The sequence below is a fragment of the Salvelinus sp. IW2-2015 genome, linkage group LG13 (genome assembly GCF_002910315.2).
Source record: "Salvelinus sp. IW2-2015 linkage group LG13, ASM291031v2, whole genome shotgun sequence".
Classification (NCBI taxonomy): domain Eukaryota; kingdom Metazoa; phylum Chordata; class Actinopteri; order Salmoniformes; family Salmonidae; genus Salvelinus; species Salvelinus sp. IW2-2015.
In genome coordinates, this window is record NC_036853.1 from 42,952,955 (window position 1) to 42,967,132 (window position 14,178).

General features: G+C 44.4%; 1 protein-coding gene across 1 annotated transcript; it reads right to left on the reverse strand.

Annotated features, from left to right (window-relative positions):
* Positions 1–2,461: 2,461 nt before the first annotated feature.
* Positions 2,462–14,171, reverse strand: casp3a (caspase 3, apoptosis-related cysteine peptidase a). The gene is given in 7 exon segments (XM_070446304.1): positions 2,462–3,939; positions 4,173–4,295; positions 5,118–5,238; positions 5,241–5,276; positions 11,020–11,156; positions 12,451–12,590; positions 13,901–14,171. Coding segments are annotated over 7 exon segments (852 nt in total). The 5' UTR covers positions 13,966–14,171; the 3' UTR covers positions 2,462–3,709.
* Positions 14,172–14,178: the final 7 nt, after the last annotated feature.

The following is a 14,178-nucleotide window of genomic DNA, read 5'->3' on the forward strand; positions in this document are numbered from 1 at the left end:
GAAGAAGAAGCTCTGCAGGGGAGTGGAGGAGATAAGACTAGTCAAACATTCCACAATAAATCAACTTTGGGGAGTGGATGTTTACTGCTAAGTTTTAGATAACACTAAAAGCCATTGTTTATATAGCTTGGTAGGCAGGGTTTTGGTCTCAGGAGTAAAAAGCTAATGACGTAGGTAGTGACATCACCAGGGTAGACTGAGGGTGTAACAAAACAACTTGAGACTTTTTGTTTGATGCAGAACTTACTCGGAAACATGCGTGCTATGTTCCTGATTGTCAACTTCTGTCTGCAATTGCATTAATAAAGGTATTTGAATGATTTAATTAAATATATTGTCATAATGCTAATTTCACCAATGATTGACAAGGAGGAAAGGAACGAACCCTAACAGTACATATCGCTACATCGTACAATGTTTGCTAATCTAATGTGTGAATATCCCAATGTGTAATGACACAACTGTAAACTGCTATCACAATAAATTGCACTCTGTAACAATGTGCCTAATCTGTAGTTACGCTTTACCTATCTGACTATAATGTAAATATGATTTTTGCGCCATTTATTATAAAGCGGAACCAAAAACTGTAACTATAATTGTTGGAGCTTCGAGAACCTCACCAACTAAGTGAAATTCAAAACAATTACAGTATGACAAATGTGATCAAGAGGCAATGACGGTTTACATCTTTCTCGCCTCTCCCATTTCCTCATTGGTTTTTAGGAGCATGCACCCACATGTCATCTCCTCATTGGTTTTTAGGAGCATATACCCATGTGGGTGATTGAAAGATGAAGTGAGGTCCACACTCCAGTCCAGTTGGTAGTGGTAATGCACCTTAAAGTTGGTTGCCAACCGCTATTTAAAGTCCAAAGAAAAAGAAGCTGGAAGTAGGAGAGATTACTAGAAAAAGAACTCAGTTTACCACTTTATCTGTGGATTAATTGTCAAGGTAGAGGACCTTGTGCATTTCAGGTAAAATAACAACCCAATGTTTATATCACAGGACAAATTAGCTAGCAACAGCAAGCTAGCTAAATTGTCATAAATGTTTGCTTATCAACCTGTCCCRAAATTAATGTAATTGGTTCAGAATTTGTTTTGATATTTCCGCCTGTGTGTTCTGATCGCATCTGGTGTGGATGGACAAAATCAACATGCGTGTGATGGCGCACGTCTGGTCAGCATGTAACTGTACGCGCAGCAAATACATCCCAATTTCCACATGCTTTTGGAAACTTGGGCAGAAAAAGTTCACTTCAATCCACTGAGAAAAAAGGGACAATGTTGAAGTGTAATTCAATGTGAGAAAAGCTGCAAAATGGAGAGTTGAAAATAAAAAGAAGTGAGGACCAGAACGGTAGCCTCATGTTTGGGAAAGATGTTATGTGTGATGATTTTGAGGCGCTATACAAATTTGACAGTCACAAGATGGGGAACTGTACTGTTCAGATGGGTAATAAACTGTAAACTGTTATCACAATAAATTGTTCTCTGTAACAATGTGCCTAATCAGTGTAAAAAAAGGGGGGGTGGGGGGGTCAATGCAAATAGTCCGGGTAGCCATTTGATTAGCTGTTCAGCAGTCTTATGGCTTGGGTGTAGAAGCTGATCAGGAGCCTTTTGGAACTAGACTTGGCGCTCCGGCACCGCTTACCGTGTGGCAGCAGAGAGAACAGTCTATGACTAGGGTGGCAATATTTAGGGCCTTCCTCTGACACCGTCTGGTACAGGGGTCCTGTATGGCAGGAAGCTTGRCCCCAATGATGTACTGGGCTGTACCCACTACCCTCTGTAGCGTCTTGCGGTCAAAAGCCGAGCAGTTGCCATACCACGCAACCAGTCAGGATGCTCTCGATGGTGCAGCTGTAGAACTTTTTGAGGATCTGATTACCCATGCCAAACCTTTTCATYGTCGTGCCCTCATCACAACTGTCTTGGTGTGTTTGGATCATAATATTTTGTTAGTGATGTGGACACCAAGGAACTTGAAGCTCTCACGTTGAGGGAGACACTTCCAGGTCTCTGACGTCCTCCTTGTGGGCGGTCTCATCGTTGTTGGTGATCAGGCCTACCACCGTTGTGTCATCTGCATATGTAATGGTGTTGGAGTTGTGCCTGGCCGTGCAGTCATGAGTGAACAGGGAGTACAGGAGGGGACTAAGCACACAACACTGGGGCCCCTCAGGGGTGAGGATCAGTGTGGCAGATGTGTTGTCCAGTTTGAGGTGAATTATCACTGCTCTGATATCTAGAAGCTCGTTTCGGTCATAATAGACGGTGGCAGAAACATTATGTACAAAATAAGTTGCGAATAACGCGAAAAAACACATACAAAATAGCACAATTGGTTAAGAACCATCTCTTCTGGCACCATTATGACTATTTATAATATAAATATAACTCCTGCAGAATTAAGCAGTTCTTGCAGCTGAACTGAAATCTTATCAGAAACATGTTAGGTTATTTTCACAGCTTTAATTCCTGTCAAACTGATGTCATGTGTACATTTTGCGCTGAAAATCTTATTGCATTTTCACTTTATCACATATAGTTGGGTGGTTGCAGATGGGTTATTAGCAATTGCGGGTGGGTGAACAAACAGCCGACCCGCACATCACTACTGGAGTGCACCTTTAAGCTTCTACAACTGGGCCTTAAATATATAGACAAAATGTCTCTGCCAAGTTAGAGGACACATCCTGTCTACTATCAGCATACACATCCTATCAACATACCACACATTTGTTACACCAGGACAGGAGCAAATGTTTCTAACCTATAAACAGAATAAGCATTTGGTCATGTTCAGGTCAGGAAGAGCTTTCAATTGACCCACTTTGGAGCGGACTGAAAGAGACACTGATTTCATGAAAGAAGGCAGAAGGGAGAGCAAGCCTTATTTCTGCAGAATTCATTTAACAGGATTGTTTTTTTCACAGAATAACTATAAAACGGACCTACACAATATCCTGCAATTAAAAAAATATCAACAATTTAAACCCACACAAAAGACAAATGCAACATAATCCCTTCAGAAATGCACTTTGACTACTCATTCAAGTATCCAACAAAATGTGTGGTTCTAGACATTGTAAAAATAATCAAAGAAAATGTTTAAAGAAAACAGTATGAGTAAAATGAGGGAGAAATGCTGGTGCTTGTAGATGAGTTGCACATCCATGATTTGATTACTACACACTACCCCTGCAATCTACTCCCAAAACGTTACACACAAGGGATCATTCAGTAAGAAACAGGGTTGGGGTCAATTCAACTTTCAAATCAATCAGTGCATTTAGGAAGTTATTTAAATTTAACATTTACAATTAGGATTTCACACTTACTCAGTTGATGGAATTGAAACGTGAACTGACCTCTACCCTGAAGAAGAGTCAACTTCTCTGTGCATGACATCAGGCTGAAAGCATGACAGAGGTTTCAACCTCCAACATAAAATGTGAYACTTAAGCCTACAAGTTTAAACCAAGTCCAACTTGAGCGATTGAGCAGTGGTGTTAAAAATTCAGCTAATACAATCCACAACCAAAACAAACACACATCTATTGCCCTCACTCAGATGCTGGTACCAGGTCTGTTTTTCCTCTCTTGCCAACTCCTATAACAGTGACCATAGGAGTTGGCGAGACAGCTAAAACCAATCTGGGACCAGGCAAATGAGGAGCTTCTTCACACCTTTCTCCTTTCAGGGTGTAAAGTACATCTCTTTGGTCAGCATTGATACAATGCAGGGGATCTGCTTCTTGGCATCGAAGCCGGGAGAGTTTGACGCAGACTCAAACTCTGTCGCCACCTTGTGGTTGACCCGGGTCAGGATGTGTTGGACCTCCAGCTCTTTGCTGTACTTGCCAATCATCTCACACAGAGATTGAATAAACCAGGAGCCAGTCTGAGTGTTCCTCCATGAGTAGTAGCCTGTGGGAAGACATGTGAGAGCACATAAGAGTCAAGGGCCTGGTTTGAATAATTCAGAAAATGCATCCATGCTCAGATAATAACAGATCTAAATTGGATGGATTGGTAAAGTAAGAGGGTGGTAGCCTTGCATTCACAGATCCAATTACTTATAGATCTGTGCACACCTCAAGGAAACTTGACTGGAGAGTGCTTCTATGTGTGTGTGTGTGGCTTTGGAACATGTCTTGGACCTGGAGCTGTGGAGTAGGCATAGAGGAAGTCTGCTTCCACAGGGATCCTGGTCGAACTCCCATCTGAACTGCTGTCTGCCTCGATGCCCCTGTCCAGATCAGTACCTCTGCAAGCCTGCTTGTCACACACAAGGGGGAACAGGAGACATGGATCAGTCACAGTCACACACGAACACAAAGGCTACCTTTTGAACAATCCCTCACCTCTTCCTGCCATCCAGGACCTCTATACCAGGCGGTGTCAGAGGAAGGCCCTAAAAATGTTCAAAGACTCCAGCCACCCTAGCCATAGACTGTTCTCTCTGCTACCACACGGCAAGCGGTACCAGAGTGCCAAGTCTAGGTCCAAGAGGCTTCTAAACAGCTTCTAGCCCCAAGCCATAAGACTCCTGAACATCGAATAAAATGGCTACCCAGACTATTTGCATTGCCCCCCCCCACCCCCCATTTTATGCTGCTGACTACTCTGTCTATTATCTATGCATAGTCACTTTAATAACTACCTACATGTACATATTACCTAAAATACCTCGACTAACCGGTACCCCCTGTATATAGCTTATTCTTATTTTACTGCTGCTTTTTAATTATTTGTTACTTTTATTTCTAAGTATTTTTTTCATAACGCAGTGTGGTTAAGGGATGTGAAGTAAGCATTTCACTGTAAGGTCTACACCTGTTGTATTCAGCGCATGTGACAAAACATTTTTATTTGATTTGACTGTGGACGAGACTAACCTGTTTTGTCAGTAGGGGATTAAATTAGCCTCTATCTTATACCTTCTTTTAACCTTAACTTCATATTGTTGTTCTAGTGTTTTGGTTTCACCTTAATTCCATCTAGAAAAAAAATAATAAAACAGGTGCAATGGCTTTGTAAATCTGCTCCTGAGTAGTTTAAAAGTCTGATCTAGGAACACACGTGATGGCCACAGTACCTGGATGAGAGAAGTTTGGGCTTGCCCACCAGCGAGTTGCAGCGGTCGCCCCGGAACAGGCTGGTGAGGCTCTTGAGTGCATGAGGGCATCCGTCCGAAGAACAGCCATCATCCCCGTGACTCAGCAGGCAACACACACGAACGAAGCGGAGCAACTGTGGTCCTCCTTGGGGCTGGAAACAACATCAAGTTTTAGATTGGTCCTTCACAGAATATAAAAAGGCTCTTTAAAGGAGCAATCTGCTGATGCTACATACATTTTTTTACTTATAAATGATTGATTATGATGTACCCATTGATTCTTGAAGAACATAACATAAATTCCTCATGAGCTGAGAAACTGTCATACTCCATCAGAACCCAAAATATAAGCTTGATTACTTCAATGTTTGTAAACAAAGTTAATGTAAAGACACTGTACAGCATTTTAAAACATGGTTAAAACTATAAATGTTGAATCATGGATGATCAGTCCTGGCATCCATGACGTTGTGCTATGAGTTTTGGAATGGTTACATTTCTTCAGCCACATCTCTCAACTTTTTACCGAAACATTTGTGGGGAGGGCGTTTTGTTATTGTTTCAACTACGATTGCCCCTTTAAAAAAGGGTAGACAAGAGCAATATTGGGACAATTTCCAGAACAACAAGAAGTGAGAAACGAGACGCTAATTCTTCACCTATGTTTTCACACAGCTATCACGTTGCAGGTGAGGTGAATGAAGCGCGACAGTGCACATGTGCGAGCACTGAGAGCGGATCGTTTTGCATGGTGTTCACCTGCAATGTCTTTGCTTAACCCCGTTGCTCGTGGAAACGGCGTATTGTTGATTCTCAGTTTAAGTACAGGAGACCAGTACTTTCACTGTTTTATTGTGAATGGGCTGCTTTTAAAACGTCATTTACTGAATGTCTTCTGTTGTATTTTTTATTTTTTATTTCACCTTTATTTAACCAGGTAGGCTAGGAGAACAAGTTCTCATTTGCAACTGCGACCTGGCCAAGATAAAGCATAGCAGTGTGAACAGACAACACAGAGATTACAATGGAGTAAACAATAAACAAGTCAATAACATGGGTAGAAAAAAAAAGAGAATCTATATACAAGTGTTGCAAAAGGCATGAGGTAGGCAATAAATCGAATAATACAATTTAGCAGATTAACACTGGAGTGATAAATCATCAGTATCATGTGCAAGAAGAGATACTGGTGTGCAAAAGAGCAGAAAAGTAAATAAATAAAAGCAGTATGGGGGTGAGGTAGGTAAATTGGGTGGGTAGTTTACAGATGGACTATGTACAGCTGCAGCGATCGGTTAGCTGCTCGGATAGCAGATTTTAAAGTTGTTGAGGGAGATAAAAGTCTCCAACTTCAGAGATTTTTGCAATTCGTTCCAGTCGCAGGCAGCAGAGAACTGGAAGGAAAGGCGTCCAAATGAGGTTTTAGCTTTAGGGTAGATGATCAGTGAGATACACCTGCTGGAGCGCGTGCTGCGGGTGGGTGTAGCCATCGTGACCAGTGAACTGAGATAAGGCGGCACTTTATCCTAGCATAGCCTTGTAGATGACCTGGAGCCAGTGGTCTGACGACGAACATGTAGCGAGGGCCAGCCGACTAGGGCATACAGGTCGCAGTGGGTGGCGTATAAGGTGCTTAGTAATCAAAACGAATGGCACTGTGATAAACTGCATCCAGTTTGCTGATAGAGTGTGAAGCTTTTGTAGATGACATCGCCGAAGTCGAGGGATCGTGTAGGATAGTCAGTTTTACTAGGGTAAGTTTGGCGGCGTGAGTGAAGGAGCTTTGTTGCGGAATAGAAAGCCGATTCTTGATTTGATTTTGATTGGAGATGTTTGATATGAGTCTGGAAGAGAGTTTGCAGTCTAGCCAGACACCTAGTACTTATAGATGCCACATATTCTAGGTCGGAACCTCCAGGTGGTGATGCTGCTAGTCGGGCGTGCGGTGCAGGCAGCGAACGGTTGAAAAGCATGCATTTGGTTTTACTAGCGTTTAAGAGCAGTTGGGGCACGGAAGGAGTTTTGTATGGCATTGAAGCTCGTTTGGAGGTTAGATAGCACAGTGTCCAAGGAAGGGCGGAAGTATATAGAATGGTGTCGTCTGCGTAGAGGTGGATCAGGGAATCGCCCGCAGCAAGAGCAACATCATTGATGTATACAGAGAAAAGAGTCGGCCCGAGAATTGAACCCTGTGGTACCCCCATAAGACTGCCAGAGGACCGGACAACATGCCCTCCGATTTGCAACACTGAACTCTGTCTGCAAAGTAGTTGGTGAACCAGGCAAGGCATCATTAGAAAAACCGAGGCTACTGAGTCTGCCGATAAGAATATGGTGATTGACAGAGTCGAAAGCCTTGGCCAGGTCGATGAAGACGGCTGCACAGTAATGTCTTTTATCGATGCGGGTTATGATATCGTTTAGTACCTTGAGCGTGGCTGAGGTGCACCGTGACCGGCTCGGAAACCGGATTGCACAGCGGGAAGAAGTACGGTGGGATTCGAGATGGTCAGTGATCTGTTTGTTGACTTGGCTTTCGAAGACCTTAGATAGGCAGGGCAGGATGATTAGGTCTGTAACAGTTTGGGTCCAGGGTGTCTCCCCCTTTGAAGAGGGGGATGACCGCGGCAGCTTTCCAATCCTTGGGGATCTCAGATGATACGAAGGAGAGGTGAACAGGCTGTAATAGCTGTGTAATAGGGGGTGCGACAATGGCGGCGGACAGTTTCAGAAATAGGGGGTCCAGATTGTCAAGGCCAGCTGATTTGTATGGGTCCAGGTTTCCAGCCTCTTCAGAACATTCTGCTATCTGGATTTGGTAAAGGAGAAGCTGGGAGGCTGGCGGAGTAGCAGCGAGGGGGGGCGGGGCTGTTGGCCAAGGTTGGAGTCCCAGGAGGCATGGCCAGCCATTGAGAAATGCTTGTTGAAGTCTTCGATTATCACGGATTTATCGTGGTGACCGTGTTACCTAGCCTCAGTGCAGGGGGCAGCTGGGAGAGGTGCTCTTGTTCTCCATGGACTTTACAGTATCCCAAACTTTTGGAGTTAGAGCTACAGGATGCGAATTCTGCTTGAAAAAGCTGGCCTTTGCTTTCCTGACTGACTGTCGTGTATTGGTTCCTGACTTCCCTGAACAGTTGCATATCGCGGGGGCTCTCGATGCTATTGCAGTTCGCCACAGGATGTTTTTTGTGTCTGGTCGAGGGCAGTCAGGTCTGGAGTGAACCAAGGGCTATATCTGTTCTTGGTTTCTGCATTTTTTTAACGGAGCATGCTTGTCTAATGGTGAGGAAGTAACATTTAAAGAATGACCAGGCATCCTCAACTGACGGATGAGGTCAATATCCTTCCAGGGTACCCGGGCCAGGTCGATTAGAAAGGCCTGCTCGCAGAAGTGTTTTAGGAGCGTTTGACAGTATGAGGGGTGGTCGTTTGACCGCGGACCGTGGCGGATACAGGCAATGAGGCAGTGATCGCTGGTATCTTGATTGAAGACAGCAGAGGTGTATTTTGGAGGGCAGTTGGTCAGGATAATGTCTATTAGGGTGCCCATGTTTACGGATTAGGGTTGTACCTGGTGGGTTCCTTGATGATTTGTGTGAGATTGAGGGCATCAAGCTTGGATGTGTAGGACTGCCGGGGTGTTAAGCATATCCCAGTTTAGGTCACCTAACAGAACAACTCTGAAGCTAATGGGAGCGCAATAGATCCGATAGATGGATGTCCAGGGCACAGCTGGGAGCTGAGGGGGGTCTGGTAGCAGCGGCGGCAACAGTGAGAGACTTATTTCTGGAGAGATTAATTTTTTAAAATTAGAAGTTCGAACTGTTTGGGCATAGACCTGGAAAGTATGACAGAACTTTGCAGGCTATCTCTGCAGTAGATTGCAACTCCTCCCCCTTTGGCAGTTCTATCTTGACGGAAAGTTATTAGTTGGGTATGGAAATCTCAAGTTTTGGCCTTCCTAAGCCAGGATTCGGACACGGCAAGGACATCAGGATTGGCAGAGTGTGCTAAAGCGGTGAGTAAGGCAAACTTAGGGAGGAGGCTTCTGATGTGTACATGCATAGGCCAAGGCTTTTTCGATCACAGAAGTCAACAAATGAGGGTGACTGGGGACATGCAGGGCGCTGGGTTTACCTCCACATCACCCGAGGAACAGAGGAGTAGTAGGATGAGGGTGCGGCTAAAGGCTATCAAAACTGGTCGCCTAGAGCGTTGGGGACAAAGAATAAAGGAGCAGATTTATGGGCGTGGTAGAATAGATTCTGGCATAATGTGCAGACAGGGGTATGGTGGGCGCGGGTAAGAGACAAGCCCAGGCACTGGGTGATGATAAGAGAGTTGTATCTCTGGCAGCATGCTGTCTCAATGGGTGAGGTCACCGCATGTGTGGGGGGTGGGACAAAGGAGGTATCAGAGGTACGGAGAGTGGAACTACAGGGTCCATTGCAAACCAAAACAATGATAATGATAACTAGCCTGAACAACAGTATGCAAGGCATATTGATATTTGAGAGAGACATACAATAAGGCATAAAGTGATTGCAGGTCTTGATTGGAGAGCTAGCTAAAACAACAGGTAAGATAACAGCAGCAATAACAGGGTGCTAGTCTAACACAGCAACAACAGGTAAAAATGGCGACGACTAGGCAGAGAGGGTCGGATTAACTACACACAGATCCTGAGTTAAACACAGAGCCGACAGATAAAACACAAATAACAGAATGGAGTACGCTGAATTAATGGACAGTCAAGCATGCATCAGCTATGTACCAAGTGATCATAGTGTCCAGGGGGCAGCCTAGATGGAGCAGGGAGGCCTCCACTAAGCTAGCACGCGGCGTTTAAAGTTAGTAGCCCGGGGGTGGTCTGCTCAGACGGAGGGGTCTGCTCAGACGTGGTCGTGTCGACAGAGAATCCAAGCCGAGGCGGATGGGAAAGAGAGGTTGTGAATTGTAGAATGTGTTTGCTAACTGGTGCTAGCTTCGTGGCAGTGGCGCTAGCTGCAAGCTAGCTGTGAGGATCAGAAGTAGTGGCTCAGGGATACGGCAGGAATCCGGCGTTGTTGTCGAGAGAGCAGTCCGATGCTGGTAAATTGGTGAGTAATATCCAGGCTAATAACAGGGCTGGTGTCTGTGCAGAAGGTAAAAGCTACTAGCAGCGGCAAAAAAAATGGCTAAATTAGCTTGTAGCTGATTTAGACCAGTTGTGATGGTATGCAGGGCTCTGTGTCGGCAAAAAAAAGGTCCAGTCCAATTGGCAAAAGAGGTATTGTAGCCCAAGAATTCGCTGGTAGACCCTCTTTCGCGCTGGGCCTAGCTCGAGGCTAGCTCAAGGCTAACTGGTGCTTGCTTCGGGACAAGGTGTTAGTAGCCAGTTAGTAGCCACTCGGTTTCAGTAGCTAGCTGTCGCATGGATACGGCCCTGTAATTGTCCAGAGCTTGCGTCAGGAATCCGGTGATGTGGTAGAGAAAAAGCAGTCCTATATGCTCTGGGTTGATATCGCGCTTGCAGACTGGCAGGTATTGGCCCGGTATTGAAGCTGGCTGTGTCCGAGTTAAGGGCGAAGACCGCAGCAGTGGCTAACTGACTACTAGCTAGTTATCTGGCTAGCTTCTGATTGGGGTTACGGTTCTAAAGTATAAAAAAAAATAGCAGGTCCGTACCACATTGGGTGAGGCGGAATGTAGGAATGTATATTCAGTTCCTAGATGGAAAGTGAAATTAAAATATATACGAAATGTATACGAAAAATACGAAGACTATTTACACGGGACAAGACAAGACAAAGACACGTCCGACTGCTACGCCATCTTGGATTCTATCATGAATAGATCATTATACGAAGACAAACCCATCTCCGTGGTGGTGCTGACTTTCAAACATGCTTACCTGTGGTTAAAACATGCTTGATCTGGTCCACTGTCTGGTCATTGTAAACCTTCACCTTATAACCCAGTTTCCCAAACACCTTCATCACGTTGCCTGCATCCACATCTGTGCCATTGCGTACATTCATACCTTTAAAAACAAAGTAAAGTTATTAGACTAATTCAATTTGCTTTCTGGATATGTAATGCGTGTCATCATTATGTACATACAGCCTTTACACAGTAGTGGAAAAAGTACCCGATTGTCATACTTGAGTAAAAGTAAAGATAACTTAAAATGACTCAAGTAAAAGTGAGTCACCCAGTAAAATACTACTTGAGTAAGTCTAAAAGTTTTGGGTTTTAAATATAATTAAGTATCAAAAGTAAATGTAATTACAAAAATATAGGTGCCTCCCAAGTGGTCTAAGGCACTGATTCGCAGTGCTAGCTGTGCCACTAGAGATCCTGGTTCGAGTCCAGGCTCTGTTGCAGCCGGCCGCGACCGGGAGACCCATGGGGCGGCGCACAATTGGCCCAGCGTAGTCCGGGTAAGGGGAGGGCATGGCCGGCGGGGATGTTCTTGTCCCATCGCGCACAAGCTCCTGTGGCAGGCCAGGCACACTGACACAGTCGCCAGGTGTATGGTGTTTCCTCCAACACATTGGTGTGGCTGGCTTCCGGGTTAAGCGGGCATTGTGTCAAGAAGCAGTGCGGCTTGGCTGGGTTTCGGAGGATGCATGGCTCTTGACCTTCGCCTCTCCTGAGTCTGTATGGGAGTTGCAGCAATGGGACAATACTGTAAACTACCAATTGTATACCATGAAAAAGGGGTACAAAAATATATATACYTAAGTATCAAAAGGTAAAAACATAAATAATTGCAAATTCCTTATATTAAGCAAACCAGACAGAACCATTTTTATTTTATTTGGCTAGCCAGAGACACACTCCAACACTCACACATAATTTACAAAACAAGCATGTGTGTTTAGTGAGTCCTCCAGGTCAGATAAGTGTGTGAATTGGACCATTTTCTTGTTCTGCTAAGCATTCAAAATGTAACATACTTTTGGGTATCGGGGAAAATGTATGGAGTAAAAAGTACATTCTTTTCTTTAGGAATGTAGTGAAGTAAAAGCTGTATAAAATCTGAATAGTAAAGTACAGATAACGCAAAAAAAAGACTTAAATAGTACTTTAAAGTATTTTTACTTAAGTACTTTACATCACTGCCTTTACACATATTCTTACAGTAGTAACCCAGCAGACAAAGCTGGGTGAGGTAATGTCATTACAACCATTTTACATAATCAGGTTATAATGATGTAATTTCAACTAGTTTCACCCACTGGGAAGAAGCTGAACAACAAGCTTTATGCAAACAAAAAACAAGTATTAGACATAGCCTAGACCCGGAGTCTACAAATGAACAAACACAATACCTGTTCTTCTGTCAAAGTTCTTGTTGTTAATGATGATACACTGGCCAATGCTGGGGTAGCGGAGGCTGTACCTGAAGCTATGGGACTGAGGCTTGGCATCCACCTGCATAGACCCAGAGCCACCACAGGGGCCCTCTGACCTAGGAAACAAATAGATGCCACTTAGCAGACGCTTTCATCCAAAGTCACTTACATTTTCGTGTGTGCATGTTTTCCCTCTGAGAATTGAACTTACGACTTTGTCATTGGTAGCTCTTACCAACTGAGCCACACAGGACCACTAGTTAGATTACAGCAATACGCCAAGCTGATACTCTGTAAGTCAGATCTCAGACTGGGTTTTGAGTAAGTATACACGCGAACCGTTGAAATACTTTTGAGCATCCTTCCCTCAAAGTAATCACTGATCAGACATGTGGATTGTGTGGAAGCTGTGAGGTGGTACCCTTACTTTTCACCTGTAGAATCATCAGATCAGTGATTACTTTAAGAAAGGGTGGAAGGATGCATTTGTAACAGTATAACTTTAGACCGTCCCTTCGCCCCGACCTCGGGCGCGAACCAGGGACCCTCTGCACACATCGACAACAGTCACCCACGAAGCGTCGTTRCCCATCGCTCCACAAAGGCCGCGGCCCTTGCAGAGCAAGGGGAAACCCTACATATTGGTTTCAGAGCAAGTGACGTAACTGATTGAAACGCTACTAGCGCGTACCCGCTAACTAGCTAGCCATTTCACATCCGTTACACTCACCCCCCTTTCAACCTCCTCCTTTTCCGCAGCAACCAGTGATCCGGGTCAACAGCATCAATGTAACAGTATAACTTTAGACCGTCCCCTCGCCCCAACACGGGCGCGAACCAGGGACCCTCTGCACACATCGACAACAGTCACCCACGAAGCGTCGTTACCCATCCAGAGCAAGGGACGTAACTGATTGAAACGCTACTAGCGCGTACCCGCTAACTARCTAGCCATTTCACATCCGTTACACATTTCAAAAGTTTCCCAGGCAGGCCCTTAACCCAAAATGCTCCCAGGAGTGTTGCCATGTGGCTGACCCTGTGCCTTCTCTCTCTGACTGTTTAAGCAATATCTATGAATAAAAATATAATACTTTTTTCAAAAGAGATACAATAGATCTCCTACTGTAAAACGTCTATTTTTAGTCATATATATGGCTGTGTGTGCGTGTGTCAACTATAGGCGTGACACAATAACAATTTCCTGTATGTGGTCTAGCATGGACCAAATATAGGCATCAAACTCCATGACCGCAACACGATCATCAAGTAACAATGTCGCCTAATGTCCTGATTTCATTACAAAAATGTATAATAACATGTGGTGGTCCGAATGACTGGTGAATATCGCAACTCAAAACAACTTTACCACGGTTTGCTAGGCTACTTCGTAAAATACATGCATTGAGATAACAAAGAATCTCACTCTTGTCCATCGCCCCGCCTAGCGTCAACGCAGTCCCCAGCACTCAAATCGTTTGCTGCTGCCATGGTATTCTGCGAATCGATTTCAAACAAATGTCAGTGACTATATAAAAATGTTGGTAGTAAAGTTTTGGTCAGACCGTGCAAATTGCCACCCTTATATCAAGCCGATATATTGTATGCGCATGTCTTCCTATAGTTCTTTGTTACAAACAAACAGTTAGCAACCAACCAATAGTAGCGTCCGGAGTAAACAATATTAGGACACGTCACAATCGA